This window comes from Seriola aureovittata, chromosome 4 (genome assembly GCF_021018895.1).
Source record: "Seriola aureovittata isolate HTS-2021-v1 ecotype China chromosome 4, ASM2101889v1, whole genome shotgun sequence".
NCBI lineage: Eukaryota > Metazoa > Chordata > Actinopteri > Carangiformes > Carangidae > Seriola > Seriola aureovittata.
The window spans coordinates 9668814-9688555 of record NC_079367.1 but is presented as its reverse complement, the minus strand read 5'-3'; the positions used below and the strand labels follow the sequence as shown (position 1 = coordinate 9688555).

Below are 19742 nucleotides of genomic sequence, written 5' to 3'. Positions count from 1 at the left end.
AGGTGGAAGCAGTGAAGCCTGGTGAAAGATACTGCACCACTTCCTCGAAATAGCCCTGCTCTTATCAGGCTGCAAAACAGCAGATTCCACTGTGTCTGCGATCCTCCACTGTTCCCAGACAATCTTACACACACACACACACACACACACACACACACACACACACACACACACACACACACACACACACACACACACACACACACACACACACAAACTAACACTGGAAAAAGACAAGATTAGGATGCTACAGTCACAAATGTAACAAATTAACAAAGAACAGTGATAAGTATGAACACTTGTGCTGGACTAAGAATGTGTTACTCAGGCTTACTTCAGGTCAGAGCAGATTAAACTACAAAAACACTGAAAGGTTCTCATCTCATCACAAAAGCTTCATAGATTTAAAAAGGGTCTGAGTGGTGATGTTCCACGTCGGTGACAGAAAGCTGAAGTGATGTTAGAAAATTACACTGAACCAGCCAGACTTAAAGCAACTAACAGTGAATCCCATCAATCAATCATCATCAGTCAAAGAACACACAGCAGTACTGATGCACTGCACTGAGCTTCAAACCTCTGTTATATATTGATAAAATGTTTCTGAATACTTAGAGTATTCTTTTTCTTCCTCCATGGTGAGAAATCCAAGTCCACATTGTTTACACTGCACCAGACCAAATGAACAAACCACGTGTATGTGGTTAACTATAAACACTCTGACATGTTGGTATATTAACTGAGTAGTCACACAGGTCTCAAACCACAAACACTGAGTAAGAATCTGCTAAAGCACCAACTAGAAACTTCTTGTACATTTTGCCTACATATACAACACAACTGTCAAAACGCAACGACAAGCAGGCTAATGATCCTTTAAAGTGGCACAATGGTGTGATATCAATGGTTTTCTCATTTCTCGCCTCATTAATTGAGAACATGTCAAAGTTCTGGGCAGCCATGAGTGTCACTCCTGGTGGAGGTAAAAGTCCAGTGTCTTGCTTGAGGAATTGTATGGACAAAACTGCCGCAGCTAGAAACAATGCATGACCACATTTCTTTGAGACGGGACGCTGTAAGATTTAAGACTCAGTCACATCGTTAAAACTTTGAGATGGTCTTCCATTTGCCTCTCTTTTTAGACTCTAACCATCAAATCTAGATCAGACCTTAACTGATACAGGTACAGTAACAAGTGTGTCCTGCTCAGGTTTTAAAATATGGTTTAATGGTGCAGTTATTTCCCCAGGGAAAGAGAGGGACGAACTATATGCACTTTTTTTTTCAAAGCACTGCTTGAGTATTTCTGTTTGAGACTTCCTTTCCTCCTCTGCATTTCAATCGAAAGGAATATATTTATTTCCTCCAATACATTAATTTCACGTCAATTGTCACTTTGCCGATTGAGATTTTACATTCAGATAAAATATGGCTGTTGCCAGGTAACAACATTGAGAGTCTACAGCCATGCTGGTTGCTCTCTGAGGCTCCATTTACTGAAACCACAGTGATGGTTTGACCCAAATGTTAACGTCAGCATAGTAACATGCTCACAGTGACAATGTTAACATGGTGATGTTTAGCAGGTATAATGCTTCTGCTCACTAATCATCTTAGTTTAGTGGGTTAGCATGCTAACATTTGCTAACTACCATTAAACACAAAGGACAGCTGAGGCTGACTGCAATGTCATTGGTTTCACGAGTATTTAGTGATAAAACAAAGTACTTGAACACCTTTTTACCTGATGATGGCACTAGATGAAAAGTTAAGGGGTAACTGGTCTCGCATAGTCAGACCTATTTCCGCAGCGCTCTGACAGCACTGGCAAAAGGTCTGGACCCATTATCAGTCTGGCTTGTTTGTATGCTTTAAACCAATCACAGTCATCTTGGGCGGCACCGAGTACAGCAACATTGCCCCTGCAAAAATATTCTCAGTTGCACGTGGGTAGTCAATCTATCATTAAAATCGCTAATTCCCTGCAAAGAAAACTCCACAAAAACAGTAAAAGACTTCGTCAAAACTGGGGAGTTCGCCCTGAGAGGGACGTGAATGTCTGTCCTGAATTTAATTGAAATCCATCAAATAGCTGTGAAGATATTTCACTCACAACCACAAATGTCAACCTCATGGTGGAGCTATACGAAAAGTCAGGAGATGACCAAAGTCATTAGGCTGTATACTCTGGGCACCATAAATATTCACATCAAATTTCAAGGTAATTGTTCAAACAGTTGTTAAAATATTTGAGTCTGCACCAAAGTCCTGACACGTGAGACTGACAGACCAGCACTACCATCCCTAGAGCCGCATCCCGCCAGTATTACTAAATATCATTATTGTTGAATGTTTTTCACTTAAATTCCTCTTTTGCAAAGCAAAGCATTACTGTACGAAACCTCTAGTGGTTTGATTATGCCTGTTTCACTTTGTGTAGTAGTTTGAGGAACAAATCTGCAGGTTATGCAAAGTACATTTTCTAGTAATTGTTAAATGTTCCCCAGCAAACTCATATACGTACTTAGATAGTGGAGAGTGTGTGACTGCTGCAGGCACAGCTCATAGCTGCATCATATTTACATCATCATCAGTGGGGATGCTCCTGTATACTGATTATCTGGGTACACGCTCACAAAAAATCATGCTCAACACATAGCTGTAACACCGTAATCATCTTAGAGTGCCACAAATGAAGATGCCCTAACCTGCCATCTTTACAATACTGCTATTGTGGAACAACCTGCCATTAAAAGTTATCAAAAACTAAAAACAATGATGTCAAAATCTCCAAAAATAAAAAAACAATAACTTAAAACAACAGAACTGCCCACAAGGCAGCAATAATTAAGGGATGTGGTCAGCAATGCTGACTTGTGGGAAAATGCTCTGTGAGGACAGGGTGTACAGCAGTGCACTGTGTCCTCGCAACTTAACACGACAAAAACAGCTTGTTCTGCGACATCAATAATTAAGTGAAGATAAACATTAAGATTTGGATTATTTATGTCACTCCCATACAGTTTTAAGCCTGTAGAATTTCTTACATACTACACGCAGCTAGTAACAAGGAGGAGACTGAGGAGGAGCCATGTCGTCTTAACACCACAGTATGGTATTAAACTGAGGAACGCATGTTACAACAGTCCACGCTGCACCCTGAGGATGCGTTGAGCTTTACTCATGGTGTGCTGCATAACGACAGTATTTCACACTCAAGGACGCGACCAGGTTTATATGCACACATGCCTCTGGAGAGTTGGTGTCTTCAACTAAGAGAGAGATGACACACTGATGGAGTGAGTAATGAACCTGTTTCTGTCTGCCATCTGTTACCAGTCACAACTTTCCTGTTAGGACATAAAGGAACAGAAGACAAAAAAATAATTACCAGATTTTTTTTTTCTTCTGATAGAGCTGCACTTGTAATAGATTGTGAAAAGATTAAATTATTTCTCAATCAAATCTCTTAAGACTAATTAAAGAAACTGCTCCAAACTCTCAGGTCAACCAACAAACAGACTTACAATTCATTCCCAGACACAAACATAGACATGCTCAAGATAAATTTTACTCTGCTCTCTTTACTTTGGCTGAGTTCTTTTCTAATAAGAGTCATACCGTAAGCTCATTCATAGCACCATGAATGAACTTAACAGAGTTAATTTTGTGAGGTTTCCGAACATTTGTAGGCCTTGATTAAAATTTAAATAAACTTTACTTAAACTGTTTAAATACTTTAACTTTGAAAGGGCTGATTTACTTTTTTGACCCTATGACCTTTTCCCCCTTGTGTCACCATCACCTACTGTATCTCAGATGTTAGTGGATCGCGCAACCATCCAACCAAAAAGAAGAAAGCTATTGATTTTGTAAACCCCATGACCTTTCCTTCCGTACTGCTGTCAGGCCAACCTTTCAAGTGACCATACTGTATCTCCTGAGCACTTTGTTTTAAGCGCACAGTATCTACTGTGTAGCTTTGTGCTTCTTTGAGGAAGAAATCTATGAACTTTGGTGACCCTGGGCAGAGGTGTGCACTGTACTCAGCCTGTGATTGTTAACATATGTAACAATCTGTCAAAAATGACCTGAAAACACACTAGAACAGGAAAGTACATGACAGCCACACGGCTAACCCTACGACCATCAGAGCTGAATTGTTTCAGGCAGATGCTTGCAACAGTTTTACAAAGTGAAAAGGGTATTTTGTGCTTCAGATTGAGGCACAAGATAGCTTAGAAAAGCACCTGAAAAATGTAACTACCTCTTGTATTGTGTGTAGTCATTAAGCTGCTTGCTGCTTTGCAAGTATCCAATTCGGAAAGGTGAAAAAAAACCTCAAGCTTAGCAGAAGTCTAAATGTTCAATCCTCTAAAATGAGCTGACAAGACAAAGCTTAACTCTCTTTCAGTTAGTGATACACCACACATTAGTGCAGGTAGCAGGAGCCTTGAAGCAGCATGGAGTAAGTAGAGAAGATGTGGTGGAGAAGAAGGGAATGGGGAGAGGTGAGTAGGGAGGTCCCATACCAACCTGCTCTCACTGCCTTGCTCCTTCTTCTCTCGGACCTTCAGCCACTTCCTCAACAGGAAACGCTTGCGGCGAGGGGAGGCGCTGGGCGTGGAACATCTGGACCAGGAGGAAGGGGCATCTTCATCGCTGGAGGGCGTGATCTCAATGGAGGGCAGCTGGAGGTACTCCTTGGAGCCGGAACGGGATCTGGCTGCGAGGTGGGCGTCGTTCAGTCGCCCTCTTTCGGTCTCCCTCTCGCTGGGCACATTCCTCATACGGCGCATCTTGAAGCGCTTGCGGCGGAGGGTTGGGGTCGAGGAGCTGGATTGCACGGAACCATCTGACACGGCGTTGCTTCCTCCGTCTGAGTATGCCGGAGCGTCGTTTGGGACGCTCACCTGGAGTGAAGGAGGTCTAAGAGTGTCACTCATGGTCCTGACTAGCTGAATAAAATGCAAATGCAACCCCTAAAGAACTTCCCTGGTTAAAAGAATTGCAGATTTTGCAATCCTGCAGCTTGAAGGGCTACTAGCTACCGAAAAGTTGAGGTTTAGTGCTGAACAGATGAGGCACAATTTAGATCCTTGACAATCTTGACTCAGGTGGACCTCACACAGCCCCCTCGGTTCCTCTTGTTTATTTTAAAGCCCTGTCCACATGCCAGCCAATGGATTGAAAGACAGGCTGAGAAGTCCTGATAGCAGATATCTGGGGCCTGACCAAGTCCTTCTGCTGCTCCTCAGCTGTTGGTTGATATGTATCAGTTCAGTGGCTGGCTGACAGACTGTGAAGAGCAGTCTTGTGGCAGTAAACTCAGTCTCTCAGGCTGGGGAGGAGAGGGCTGGATTAGATAACAAAGGGGGCTTCTGTTCTGAGAGCAGCAGATGAAACATGTATAAGGCCTGTCAGGGAGTGTAACACAACTCCTTTGCTGGTCCTCCCCAGGGACTGGCAGGCCAAGTTACACACACACTTACACATTGGCTGTGCTACAGTCCGAGCTGCCAAAGCTGTTACCTTAGCTGCTGTTGCTAATGCTAAAGAGGAAGGCACCAACTGTCAGCCCTTGAATATTAATGCTGATGCCGTGTAAAAGGCTGGGAGGTTGTTTGTTGTCACTTTGTGCTCATTTTGGCGTTGCTGCAGCAGAGGAAGACACTGTCAGCCTTGGTTGTGCCCATGTCGAAGGGTGAGGTCCTTTCTTATGCCCCAGAGTGTCGCTGTCTCCACGTGGTTAATGCCTACAGGTTAGAGGGAGGTGATAGGACTGCAAGGTACAGGCAAGGCTGAGGGTGATGATGACCAAGTTAAGCAGACACACACACACACGCACACGCACACACACACACACACACACGCACACACACACGCACACACATCGGCAGATAAATCAAAACAGCAGGCATGGTGCACAGGAAGTCACACAGACACAGGCAGCCACCATGATAAGCAATCACATGAAACAGGCAGCACATGAGATGCACAAACACACTCATACATGGTCACATTCTGATCTGCTAAACGTACACTGCCTATCCACCACCATGCACCAGCCCAAGTTTATCAATCCACAACCTTTCTTCCCCTGAAAATGGCGTTGAGTGTATCACACACACCTTAAGTCATTCTGTCAATGTCCAGAAACTAATCAGCAGATAACAAACAACCTCCACTGCCACTGTAGACAATGGATATCTGAGCGACGGCTAACTACTTAACCGGCTAAAGGGCACCCAAGTGCACACCAGAGTGACGGCACTTTAACAGATCAGGAAACAAAAGAACCCACCCACCAAATGTTTGACATTGCCAGAGGTTGCCAATGTGATGAACCCCTTGATGTTTTGCTGAATACCAGCTAAAACCACACCTGTCAGTTTTGCAGGTGCAACTGTCAGGCAAACAGAACAAAAACACAAAATGAGATATGGCAGAAACTATCACAAAGCATGTAGTCGAGAGAGTGGAAGTATTACAGCAGGTACAAAGCCAATAGTAAACACAACCATCTGCGTTCTTCTCATAGCCTAAGCCATTATCATCACTAGAATGATTGTTCTGCACATATGGCTTTCTCAGTTGGGCATCTGTGAGGTGAGAAACAAATAGCAGGGGTAACTGTTATGTGCCTACTGAGACAGAAGAGAGAGTGTGTTCTGACTGCACAGAAATATTATACAAGCTAATAGTACCACTTATAGCTGCTACTAAATCAATCATTTAAAGCCAGTCAATACAAATTTATAGAGCATTTATTTTGGGAACAGTATATTGTATAACAGCATATTTATTATATATAGTATAACAGTCTATCTGGGTTAAAGGTTGAGACAAAGGCAATATGTTCTCTGTAGAAGCTGGTATTGATTTAGTAAATCATGTGGAAGGGGTCAGTCTAATTGGCTTAGAATGTGGTCTCTACTGTAAATCCGAGTTGTGTTGCTGCTCTGACAGAGAGGTGCACAACCATTCAATAATCTCTCCTAGAGGAAATGAGAGCATGAAAAAGCCTTTTCCTGAGTGGGACCAGTGAAAAGAGGCCTGATCTTTGAGATGATCCCGAGACTTAATAGAAGTGGGATTTGACAACTGCACTGAAGAAGATACTGTAAGGCCAAGAAAAAAATGAGCCGAGCAACTGAAGTGATTATAAAACTCATATGTCACATCCTGAGACTTGGACTTTAAAAATAGATGTTAAGGACTACTGGAAATATAATTAAAACTAAACTAAATAAAAACTAAACTATAAAATTAACTCAATTTCTGTGTTCTGAAGAAATAAGTTGTGAGCCATTCACTCTTGTCTGTAATATGATATAATACAACATTTTAATTATCATTGTGGTGACATGATACTGTCAACAGAATATTAATAAAACGCAATGTTATATCGACAAGTAATGCATCCTTTGGAGATAAAATAATCGGTCAGGACTAATCGAGAGTTGATCTACTCCATAAGTAATTTCAACAGCATGCAAGTATAAGTTTTGAATTTACAATACTCTAATTGTTTTTTTTCAAAGCTAGGAAGTAAACGTCAAACCCTGTAGCCATCAAAATATAATTATGTAAGTATAACTATGGAGCATATCAGAATCAATGCTATCATACTGAAAGAAGCATGACCGAGACCACCACGGCTAACTTGCATGGATGTTATTTTTATGTAACTACATAGATAAAAGGTCATTTGGAGACCCAGGCCCAGATATCAAACATATCAATAAGTGGCAGATTATTCCTTTTATTCCTTTTTCTACCACTAATTTTGAGGCTTTTGTGGCTAAAGCTGTCAATTCAAACACTGCTATCAGTGTCACAGAGATAGCCAGCCAAATATCACAGGTTGCCTTTGGATTTTGACAGTCGGGAATCATTCACAAATATTTGACTTGAAGCAATTGGTCTGTTTAAAGGTCGATGCTAAAAGGCTGGAATAGTGAGAATTTCAGTGTATGGTGAAATCAAACATGACTTATGATTATTACATACTATTTAACATGTCTGCATATTCTTTATTATGCAATATTTAGCCATGATTACTATTCAGCTAAATGACTGTTAATAAAAAACAAAAAACCCAACCTTACTATTATGTTTTTAAAACAATGCATTTTTATAATGATAAGCTCTAACTGTGTCACCGTTGGTAATGATGTCCTGGACACACACACACACACACACACACACACACACACACACACACACACACACACACAACAACAACAACAACAACAACAACAACAACAACAACAACAACAACACACACTCTGACCTGCAGGCTGAGTGTGAAGTGGGGAAACTTCATGCATAAATTATGGTAAGACAACGTTTCTTGTTACAGTTTCACACGTTCTAGGAGCCTCAGGTCGTACTCTGGCGTCGCTGGGCTTAATTCAGATGAACAGGTGATATCACAGTTGAGCATATGGGCATTGCTGACAATCTTGTTAAAGTGTTGTTTCTAGCCACCGCCATGAATTCTTATGTATGGATAATTTCAGATTTCATTAACAGATCAGTATTTTATTATTATTTTTTTCATCGAGTCAAGTCTCAGGAAAAGGAAACGCTGTTAAACACTGCTCTCTAGCTGGGGAGCGTGTTGATGCACCTGTGCAGTGTAATAATATTAAAAAAACTGAGTGCACAGCAGGAAAGACCCTAATGATCTATCCATCTTGTGTCTCAGTGAGTTGTGCACTTTGCCATGCGTACATTAGTGGAGTCAACAGATGGACCCACCACGGAGTAGCTTTGCTGTTACAGCTGAGACACAGATCACAGTTTTCCATCACCGTGATGGCTACACAGCGCAGAACAACCATGCGCTTGCTTGCCTTTCACGCGTCATTACTGACCATCAAAGTTCAGCTCTATTGTTCACTGCCTCTCTATTCTTAGCACCGTGTCCCTGTCAACACAATGTCAAAGACTGTGGGCAGATTACAGAGGCATGCTAATGCTGATTAAATGAACACTCACGAAAAAACATGCGGCATACAGTGCTGCAATTAGTCAAATGAATTCTTTACAGGAGCTCAAAACATACAGCATCTGAGGAGTGGGAAATCTGTTTGTCATGGTGAAGAACTATTACTACTACTTACTTTAAAAGACTATGAGAGTGAGGAGGCTGCGAAACAATCCTCAGAGTACAGAACTCTAAATTTTTTAAAGGTCCCATATTTTATAGTAGTAAGTCTAGGTGCTATATTGATGCTGTGAAAGTATCAAAGCGCTCAGTCCACAGAGAAATGCACACAGCCCGTGTTTAGAAACTGAGCCTCAAAACGAGTCGTCAGGTCAGCTGTAACTTTGTGATGTCACAATAAAGCAGTGACTGCCCTCAGCCATGCCCCAAGCCCGAGCCACTCGGACCCACTGTCCAACCTTGCAGGATTTGGTTTGGTTTGAGTGTTTACCTGTAATCTGCTATATTTTCATTCGGCCGATCAGAAGAAAGGCTCAAAGCCTCCTCTCTTCTGATTGGCTGGCTGACCTGCTGTTGTTAAAGCTCCAGAGAGAAGCCTGAGAAGAAACGTAAAACTATATTGAGATGGTTTTTGGTACTTAAAACCAAATACATATCTTCTTATAACTATCAAAATGAAAATAAAAAAATAAAAAAATAAATAAAACAGGAAAAGTGTAAAATATGTCTAAATGGGCAATTCTGCACCTCAAATTAAGCAGCATATTAATGCATTTATTACTACCTGTGAAGATACAGGGTAACAACTCTCTGGATGCTATTTCCCTTTAAGTTAAGTAAACCTTCAGGAAATTTAACAATGAAAGGGTATAACATTCACCAATGCCCCTGATATTTTATTAAAGTGTAATGGTTACAATGTGGTTGGTATAATTTGAGCTGCTGTGACCATAGCTGTTGAGTAAAAGCATGGCACCACAACAGATTTGGAAAACTATTAAATAAGCAGTTTTCCTAATTTATTCCATCTTCTCCTTAGCATGTAAATGTAAGTAGAAAATATTTTCAGAGAAATGGAGAAAGTTCTGGAGAGAGAGCTGCTGACTGGCTGAAGCAGAGGCTTAGTGCTGGTATCACTGAATCAATTACAGGGTCTATGACCAACCAGCAAAGAGACAAGAAGTGCCAAAGGCAAACTCAGGATTCAAGCTTTATACACCAACTGAAGCAATTTTGAAAGGTTTGGATTTACACACAGCAAATCACCCTTAAAGTGAATTATGTCAATTACAACTGATTATGTTACTTTAACACATAAAAAAACACATGAAAGAAAAAATTTCAGAAACTGAATTAAAATTCAATGTGCGTAATGCAACTTAATCTCACAACAGTGCTGTTGAAAGGGAATGAACAACAAAGCTGAGACAAATAAGATGAAATAATATTGCAGCATAAATTATTTGTCTGCCTAACGTTTATCTCACAGGCATGACGCTATTGATGTGTTATGAAGTGGAATCCATGCTAAACAACACAATCCCCACATAAAGCCCTGTCACTGAGCAATTACTAATTCATGTAGGAGTGCATCCTGCAACATAACAGGGTCACAGTGCTGATGGGCAAATATTACAGCGTGTACAGTGAAGCTATGATGAGATTATAAAGTCTGCTCATGTAACAGGCTTCACCCCATTTTACCTTTTCCTTTTCCTGCGCTAATCTACTGTATAAATCTTACTAGAGCTCCAGTCAGACTGGCATCTGAGTGCACACCGACTCGCTGTAAAGAAGAATGAAGGAACACATTGTGCTGTAAATGACTGCATCCAAAACAGACCACTCTTTCTTCCAGCTCTGCCACGGTGCTGTTCACCAGCCAGGGGAGTTATTTATGGTAAAATGGCTTCATTGTAAACATAAATACAGAAGCAAGGTTTTTTTCATACGTGAGTCACATTAGTCATGTATTACTTGAAGAAAAGTTACAGCTACAAAGCTACAAGGCATGCTAATAGATGATCCCACAAGGCTTCCTCACAAGTGTCATTTTTCTCTGCCGCAGAACCCGGTTTCTTTCCGGGAGCAGGTGGTGGTGCTGGTGGTGGTGATAATAGTCGCTTGCCAAGAGCTTCAGAAAATGTACAAAACCCCACCAAAAAACCTACATATAGCACCTTTAACAAGAAGCTACTAAAACAGCTGTATGTATTCGGATGTGCAGCCTTTTCAATCAGAGCTGGCAGGCATGTCCCAACATCCTCATCATGAGAACTGCTCCCTCCCCCTTTCTCGTTGGTCCGTGTCTATAGAGACTTGCTGTACTGATCAAAAACCAAGCTTTCATCTCTTATTTAGATCCCCCTGCCTTCTAAAAATATCCTTGTTACACTATGGAAACGGGCACAGCTCTTTGGTGAAGTACAACACAGACTGTAGTATCATGTGAGAATGTAGTGAAGACACATTTTAGTCGATGATGAAAGGAAGTTGAGACAAACTGTATCCAAAAAAAAAATCAGACAGAATGAGCATGGGCGGTTTCAAGATGATTGTGTTTTAATTGAGGGTACTTTATGCACTGGGAATGCTGTGAATGCTGATCAGAATCATCCAAGGTTTGTCATGAATAAATTTGAGATGAAAAATAGGCCATACAGTAGCAGATGAATGTTTCATGTTGTATCTATAACACCTCCTCTTCACAAAGTTCACGATTTTCACATCATCATTGAAACACCCAGACTAGTGTCTGGGTGTTTCAATGAGGATGGACATCAGACATAAGGGAGAGCTGTGGCTTTTGCAGAGTCTGATCAGCGTCAGCCTGAAAAAGCCTTAATAAATGCGATGATCCTGGAAACTAAAAACTCATTCACTTCCACACATACTGAGATAAAGAGGAGTTAAATCCGAAGCTATTTATTTTGCATTCAAGCCACCAAACAAAAAGCCTGTTTATGGTTCTTAACAGTGTTTTTAAATGGCATATCTGAATGAAGTCTGATTGGGTAATTAGATTATAGTTTCATGACAGTAATTATGTGCTGTTAAGTGACAGTAGTTAATGGCGCGCTGCCAAGACATTCTATTTGGGTCTGTCATGCTATACTGCCTCTCATATTTGGCATTGCTAATATGAGTGATGTGTTTATGTTGCTGTACATTTCCATCTGGCTGACTAATGCTGCACTAATCCTGTTCAAGCGGCTCCAAAGACTGTGCTGCTAAAATTGTGATGAAATCTGGATGGTCTGAACTAATTTTTCAAATTCATTGGCAGGTTGATTTTTGGTTTAGGAGGTGCTGCATAATTTACTGAAATTCCACCATCACAATCAATGTAATTTACCAGTTTCTTACTTTTAAAACGAAAGAAAAATCAGCAGGTGGCGCTGCATTTACAGCTCCAGTGGATATAATCATCTGCTCTCTCAGAAGATGTGAAAGTGAGCCAGCTTTTAGATCTGTGATCACAACTCAACTTCACAGCTTAAACTTTTCAGAACTTGATAATTAATATGCAGTCCCCTGAACAGAATTTTTTTTGAAAACAAATTGTTCATAATGATCATCATTTTACTTCATTTATGAATGAATATATTTACTTCTCCAAGTGTTCCTAGGTGTTCCAACTAGTTGAACGCCCTCTAACAAGCCCATCAGCAACCATTGCCACAAGCTTTTCAAAGATCTTTTTCAGTAACAACACTAGAGCATTCAACGTGATTTGAAACATTGTTTGGAAAGTATCAATATGTTGGAGAACCACATTTAGACCACACAGAATACAAAACAGGAAAAAGCCCAGACCACAAAACATAGACTTTCTAAAGAACTGATGTACTGTCACTAAATTTGGCACATATCTATTACATATCGTCACCTTCCTAAAATAATGGCCTAAGTCATGTTTTGACAAAAATGTTTTTTTTGCCTAAATCACCCCCTCATGATGCTGGCCACCTCTGGTAAAATCGCCTGAATCCTCAGTTGAGGGGAACATGCAATTCTACCCCCGGTTGTATAATGGCCTATGTCAAAAGTGTGACTCTTTTGTTGAGTTTTTTGTGTTTCCTGAAAAACCTGAAAAAATGACTTAGGCCATTATTTTAAGAGGGTGTCGATATTATAGTTTGAAAGCCTAGATAATAAGTTGAGAATGTACTCTGTGTATCGATCTCTAACTGTCTATCACCAGAACAAAGCCAGAAAAGATGGGAGAACAATGACTTACACAATCAGCTACCGCCAACAAAGGAATTTTGCCGTGTATGTCCAAAAAACCCTTCTGAAATCACGCTGACAAATATCATCTTTGAACACAAGCAATAAAAGTGCTATATTTGCAGTAAGACTAAGGTAAAGACAACTGCAAGCAACAGCTTGATTTGTTCACCAACTGTCATTTCCTGTGGGGTTAAGAGGCATTTTCCCAGGCCTGACAGTCACAAACAGCTGAGAGAAGAGGGGCTGTCGGAAGCTGGGAGACATCAGACTGTGAGATGCATTCAAAGTGGTCTCATTCAGAGAGAGAGATTGAGAGCTGGCCACAGCGACAGCCACAGCGACAGCCACAAACTGTGCTAACTGCTCTCATTGGCAGCATGTTTTGTTGATTTGCAGGCATTTTCATAGAATGGCAGTAGAGTCAAGAGTTTCCTGGATGTAGTGCATGTCAGAGATGTGCAAAGGTGGCAACTCTACGGTGAAGACAGGTTTCTTTCTGAGATGCTGCAGTCACCGTGTGGGTTAAGAAATAGCTCCAACACCTACTGTAACTGTTTTCCAAACACAATGGTTTATCAGCTTTAATTCTAAATGTAATTTACATGTATAAGTAGATTGGTGAAAGGTTTCAAATTTTTGTGCTGAGCTAGGAGAAACAAAGCCAAGGGCTAGCTGGAGACTGAAAGGAAATTGAGGCTTCTCTTCATTTGTGTTTGGTTAAGATGGTAATCAAGTGTGTTTTCCAAAATGTCAAAATGCTCCTTGAAATGGGCTCATTGTTACAGTTTCTCTTACGGCTTCAAATGTCATGTTTTTAATGTATGAAAGGAAGATGCCAGAGCACCCCTGAAGAGTTTATCTCAACTGTCACATTATAAAACCAAGCGTCATCAGTCATCATCACATAATGTTCATATAGACATCTTGTTGTTTTTTGTATATTAATTTCTTATAGCCTGTATTGCAATTACCTACTGCAGGCCCAAACATTTCCCTTCCTTGGGCCAGCCCTAACTATTGCACTCATTACTCTGTGTTGTAGTATGCATGTATTACAGTACTGTTGTCGTCTGCTCCAGGTCGTTATCTTAGAAAATAGTCAGCAGCTCCAGAATGTGATCCAAAACAACCAGGTGTATCTGTAGGTCCTCAGCAATACAGTGATGATATAAATGTCACTTATAGGCCACCATCCTTTACTCAAAGTAAAATATACAAAACTGTATGGGAAGTACTCTCCTGATCAGAGGAGTGTTACAGCATTAACAAAAACAAGCACAAAAACTACAACAGGGTAAAAACATTTTAGCTACAGTGACTGAAATAAAACCGACCAAACCCTCACGATAGCAACCTTGTACAAGTAGCTACAGTCAAGGTGGCGATGTGCACAGGAAATATGTTCAAAGTCAAGAAAACATGGGACAGATGAGGAGGACTGCATTGTTACAAAAACAAAATGCTTGATGGAACTTCTCTGCGAAGCAGAATTTATGCTTGAAACTTTTTGTTGCAACTTTTATTTTTTTTTTGACCATACACAGGTCTGCCAAGTGAATGATGCAGCCAGTGCCAAGGTTAAACCACAGAACAAGTAGGACCATTGTTTGACTGGTGGGCACATGTATCAGGTTATGGCCTATATACACACATGCACTGTTTTGTTCTTTTCAATATGATCAATACTGTGTACAAGAAAACACATACAGAAGTCATTAGACTGCAAATAAACTACACATCAAACTACATAAAAAAAGCAACTGAAAATTGTCATTTTCATGTAGCTATACTGGCCACTAATTTAAACTTAACTAGAATACATAATCTTTAATTCAAAACAAAACAAAGAAAAAGAAATCCCCAGTGAAACATTTTACTTAGATTTTTAGTAATTCTCTCTATATACACAAGAAGATACTACAACTATCAGATATCAGAGAGATGGTCTCACTGGGTGAATGGACTGACTCAGACAGGAGGAGCCGAGGATCGAACCTCCAACCCTGCGACTGATGCACGACCTCGCACACAACGCTGATTGTTTCTTACATTATAAAAACACTCTGAAGTTAAAAGGAAGTTTTTTCACAGAAGACGTACAAACACATCATCCTGACGTTTACAGTAATTTTAGATAAGACGTGAATATTGTAACTCTTGGTAAAGTTTGGTGATGCACACACAGCCGCATCTGTCTCAGACAAGCAACAGGAACTGGACAGCAAGTGCACAAGAGCGCTCTGCTCAAAACGATGCAGGAAATTATATCCTACACTCCGGATTTTAGAACAGATTATATGCAACTATTAGCTGTCGGATAATCAATATATTGTTTACTTTAATCAATACATTTAAAATTGCGAATCTGTCGCACGCCGAGTTTTCATGTTTATGAAACTGCTTGTTTGAACTGTTAAAACTGCTGACGTTGTTTCGGTTCGAGCATTTCTCACTGACAACTCAAAACAAAACCGAACCAAACTCCCAACAAAGCAGCAAACCTCAGAAACCCCGGAAAAAAGTGTGTCACGTTTCTTTAGTGTTTGAGGTTTTACCTTTGATTCCTCTTCGCCAACTTCTACAAACTTGTTCGTCCACTTGACTCACACGCCGCCAAAAACCCGGAGGACAACTTCACAGACGGCGCTCATCCATGCTGATAGGTAAAAATAAATCCGGTGTGGTGTGGAGCTTTGTTTGCCCGGCGGAATAACAAACGCAAATCAGTGCATCTTGGAGGCGGAGACCCGCAGCCCGTTACTTCACGGATGAGAGCCGCGGCAGAGAGCAGACCACCGAGCAGTGACCTATCAGTGTCTGACCAAACACCACGAATGACCTCCCTTCTTTTAACCTCTTAGTGGCCTGAGTGCTGCTCCTGATCGACTTCGTTTTTCATTTCCACTATTAACGATGATATCCATTTCTTTTAGAAGCCTGGAAGTGCATCAGGTGTTTGTTTTGTGCTGTGTGCAGCTGTTGGGGACTAAACATTCAACAGGAGGTTCTTGCTCAGTCAGCAGAAAAAAAGCACAGAAAATTAATGCATAAAACCTTAAAGGTCCCATATTGTAGAAAGTGAGATGCCCTTGTCCTTTTTTTAAAATTATAAAGCAGGTCTAGCTGCTATACAACTACTGTGAAAGTATCAGAGTGTGCAATCCAGCCCATATTCAAAAACTTTATCTTAATACGAGCCGTGCAGGACTTCCACAACTTTATGAAGTCACTACAAAACAGTCATCACCCTCAGCTAAGCCCCCAGCACGGCTGACCTGGACCCAGTGTCCAACCTTGCAGAATTTGGTTTCTCTGAGTATTTACCTGAAATCTGCTATATTTTTATTTGTCACTCCAGACCTGTTGTTGCCGGAGCTCCTGTGAGAAACCAGAAAGAGGAGATATGTCCTACATATATCATAAAACATATCAAAACTTCAACACCAGTAAAGTGTAAAATGTGGGAGCTTTATATGGAATATTTCTAGTATTCAGTCAGCACATATTATCTCAGGTTGGACTAAAGGAAGAGGGGGGATCTACAGCACAATATAACCATGTTAAGGTCCCTGAAAATTTGAAATTTGTTGAATTAAGCTGTGGAAACTATTGTAGTTCTATTGCTTTATAGTGTTGAATCAAGGAAGATTTAATATGGCTTTTTGACACTTTTAGAATAGAAAATACAATACAAAATGCATGTTTGCCTAAGTATTCACTCCCTTTAATGGGTCACACCTAAATCATCTAGTAGAAGCCAAACAATCAGTTTAATGGAAATGACCCAGTGTGTGTTGTAGTCAGGGGGGTTCAATTAATTATAAATGCTATATTTGGAAAGTCCAGCTTTTGGTGAGTCAGTAAAGTGACAAAAGCTCCTCCATGAAGACAAAGGAACACTCCAACCAACTACACAAACAGGTGATGCTGTAAAGCTCTTCTGCTCCAAGAAACACAGTAATGATCTCTAAACACATTCACACACTAACATACTACAGCAAACTGTGCTTTACAGTACGTTTTTCGTGTTAATACATGTACTGGAGGAAACACTAATTAGCCAAATTGCTATGCATTATAATGATTAGTTGACATGAATTACAAATATATGTACTGTTGGTTTGAAATGCTGACTGCGATGGTAAATTCACAGAGCTTTGAAGTCGCTGTAATTTCTTTTTTCCAGCAAAAGACTTCAAAAAGACATTTAACAGGTCATCACCACAAGAGTTTTGAAAGAGTGATTAAGATTACATAACAGTGATGTATTCTATATGGCTGCACAGAGAAAGCAGAGCAACACACCAGCAGAGCGGACACGCACTCAGATTTTCACCTGAAATCATAAACCTTTTTCTGTGTTTTTATCATGATATAGAGCAATGCTGACTTTCTCATTAGCCAGTTTTTCCTGTCGCCACACTGTAATGAATCAACAACCGTGTAATGCAGGTGGACATAAATTTCATTTGCTCCTTTTCAGCACCTTCAAGTTGACCTTCATCAGGGACTGACCAGTTTTAAAAGATGGCACAAACAGGGAAGGTTACAGTCTGCAGTGACTTGTTATGTCACAGATCATGAGACCTGACCTTCTCCGCCTCTTTGGGAACAAACGGTTGAAGGTTATAGACAAACAATGTGGGCAGTCTGTCTGCCAGCGTGCGATTAAACTGTGTGCGCTCGTGTATTTGTGTGTTTCCACACCTCCCTCTCTGAGCGTGACTTTTTCTGGGGCCTTGTGCACGGAGCACGCAAAAGGCCGTTGTCGGGGCTCGAAACAACTCGATTCTTGGATTCTGCGGCGTGACTGAACAATGCTTCTATTGATGGAGAAGTGACAGAGAGTGACAAGAAACAGACAGTCCAACAGAAGAGACAGAGACAGATCTACAGTTATTATCTGATGACAATCAACATCATTCACTGTCACAAAAAGACTTCTAACAACTCGTGTCAGTGAGGCTCTTGGGAAGGCTGGCTGAAGCTTCTATAGCTCAAATCTGTCAGTTAACTATTGACATTCATTTTGATCTTACAGGTGTATTTGCTGAGCAGAGACTCAAATCAAACCACGAATGGCCCGGGATTTCAATTACAGGGCTTCTTTACCATGCAAATGAATTTAATATATTATGCAATGTTTTTTTTTTCCCCCTCGGGCCACTTAACTCCCACATCTCATCAAAGGCATGGCTACTGATTGACTTCCATTAGTCTACTCCTCTGTGCAAAAAGGGGTTAAATGCTTCTATCTCTACCTTCAAAGATCTTAAAAAGAGACAGATAAACATGAGGCATAGACATACTAAAGACAGACTGCTTCACTACAACAGTTAATGGATTTTCATTCTTGCATGAGGGGTATTACAGCTACTGGAACTGACCCTTGAAGGTAATGAGATTGAGATAAATTTCACATTTACACCACAGAGAATCAAATATTTGACTCCATGTTGGTTCATTATCTACGACAAATAAAAACTAAATTGAGGAAAGTTTCTTCAGAGTTACATAAGAGCATAGATACAGTAAATCTGTGTTATGTATTACCGGTACTAACTGATAAGAGGGCAAGCAGTAATCAAAGCTTTGGAGAAAAACAATCAATTTAAGTGTTTTTACAACTGGATTTAAAATGACACATTTTCCCTGCGGAATCACCACAACTTTACATAAGTGTGTGCTTGTGTGACAGAAAGGTACACTGCGTGTTTTGTTGAAGTTGGGTACTCGGCCTGAAAGAGCTCCAGTTATACTGTGAAAAGGCTCTGTTAGAATGAGTGAGCGCTCTGAGGCATAGGAAATCACTATAGGTGCTGTTGTTGTAATGTGCAGTCGCTGACAGTAATTCATGGCACACACTAAGGGACCACTCTACCATTCATAGACACCACGTTACCGCCAGCTGGACAGATCATGAACTCATAAAATCCCATCTTAGTTATCCATTAGCCCACATGCACAGAGCGGCGGCTGGGTCTTTGCATACGGATAACATGGACAAAGTAAGAGTGATGCTCTACAGTATAAGACAATGACTGTGTATGTATTTACTATAGAGTGCTGCAGAATGAGTCCTAAAACCCAGTGATAAGTTACGTAGCATTCATGCACTTTCTGGTTTCCTCGTCCTGAAGTCGATGGATTTTCTGAATGAGGTTTTGGTTAGATGCCTAAAATAAAGTGTGTGGTTAACACAAGCTCAAGACATTTCCAAGTTTTATCCTACCACAGAAAATACATGTCAACACCCCACTTGTGATTCTTTAAGCTTTTATATGTCTCAAAAAGGCGGTTGCTAACAGGTTGTTAAATGAGACTACAGAGGTTGTTGGGGGCCTTTAACGTCCTCACACTGAATATGAAAACCGGTCTATTCACCAGTCCACTTTCACAGCGTTGCTGTGTTTATAGTCGCGCTCTTGCAAACTATTACTAACTCTGTAAGAGGAAAGGCTTTTGAAGAAGAGGTAAGCGCTTAATCAAACTACAAGTTGGAAGTTTAGCAGTGGTGACAGTGAAATAGTAGCTTTTTACTTCTGGTGATTGT

At 40.6% G+C, this 19742-nt stretch overlaps 1 protein-coding gene across 9 annotated transcripts in view; it reads right to left on the bottom strand.

The window, feature by feature from the left end:
- gramd1bb (GRAM domain containing 1Bb) overlaps positions 1–19742 on the bottom strand; it is a 98360-nt gene that overhangs the window by 62424 nt on the left and 16194 nt on the right. For 6 of the 9 annotated variants that reach the window (XM_056373484.1, XM_056373483.1, XM_056373485.1 and 3 more), the window contains exon 2: positions 4537–5756. The exons of 1 other annotated variant lie outside the window; for it this stretch is intronic. In XM_056373484.1, the coding sequence (XP_056229459.1) occupies positions 4537–4946 (410 nt within the window). In that variant the 5' untranslated portion in view covers positions 4947–5756. Of the gene's footprint in view, positions 1–4536; positions 5757–15744; positions 15899–19742 lie in introns of those variants that run through there. 2 more of the 9 variants (XM_056373489.1, XM_056373496.1) reach the window with 2 other exon arrangements.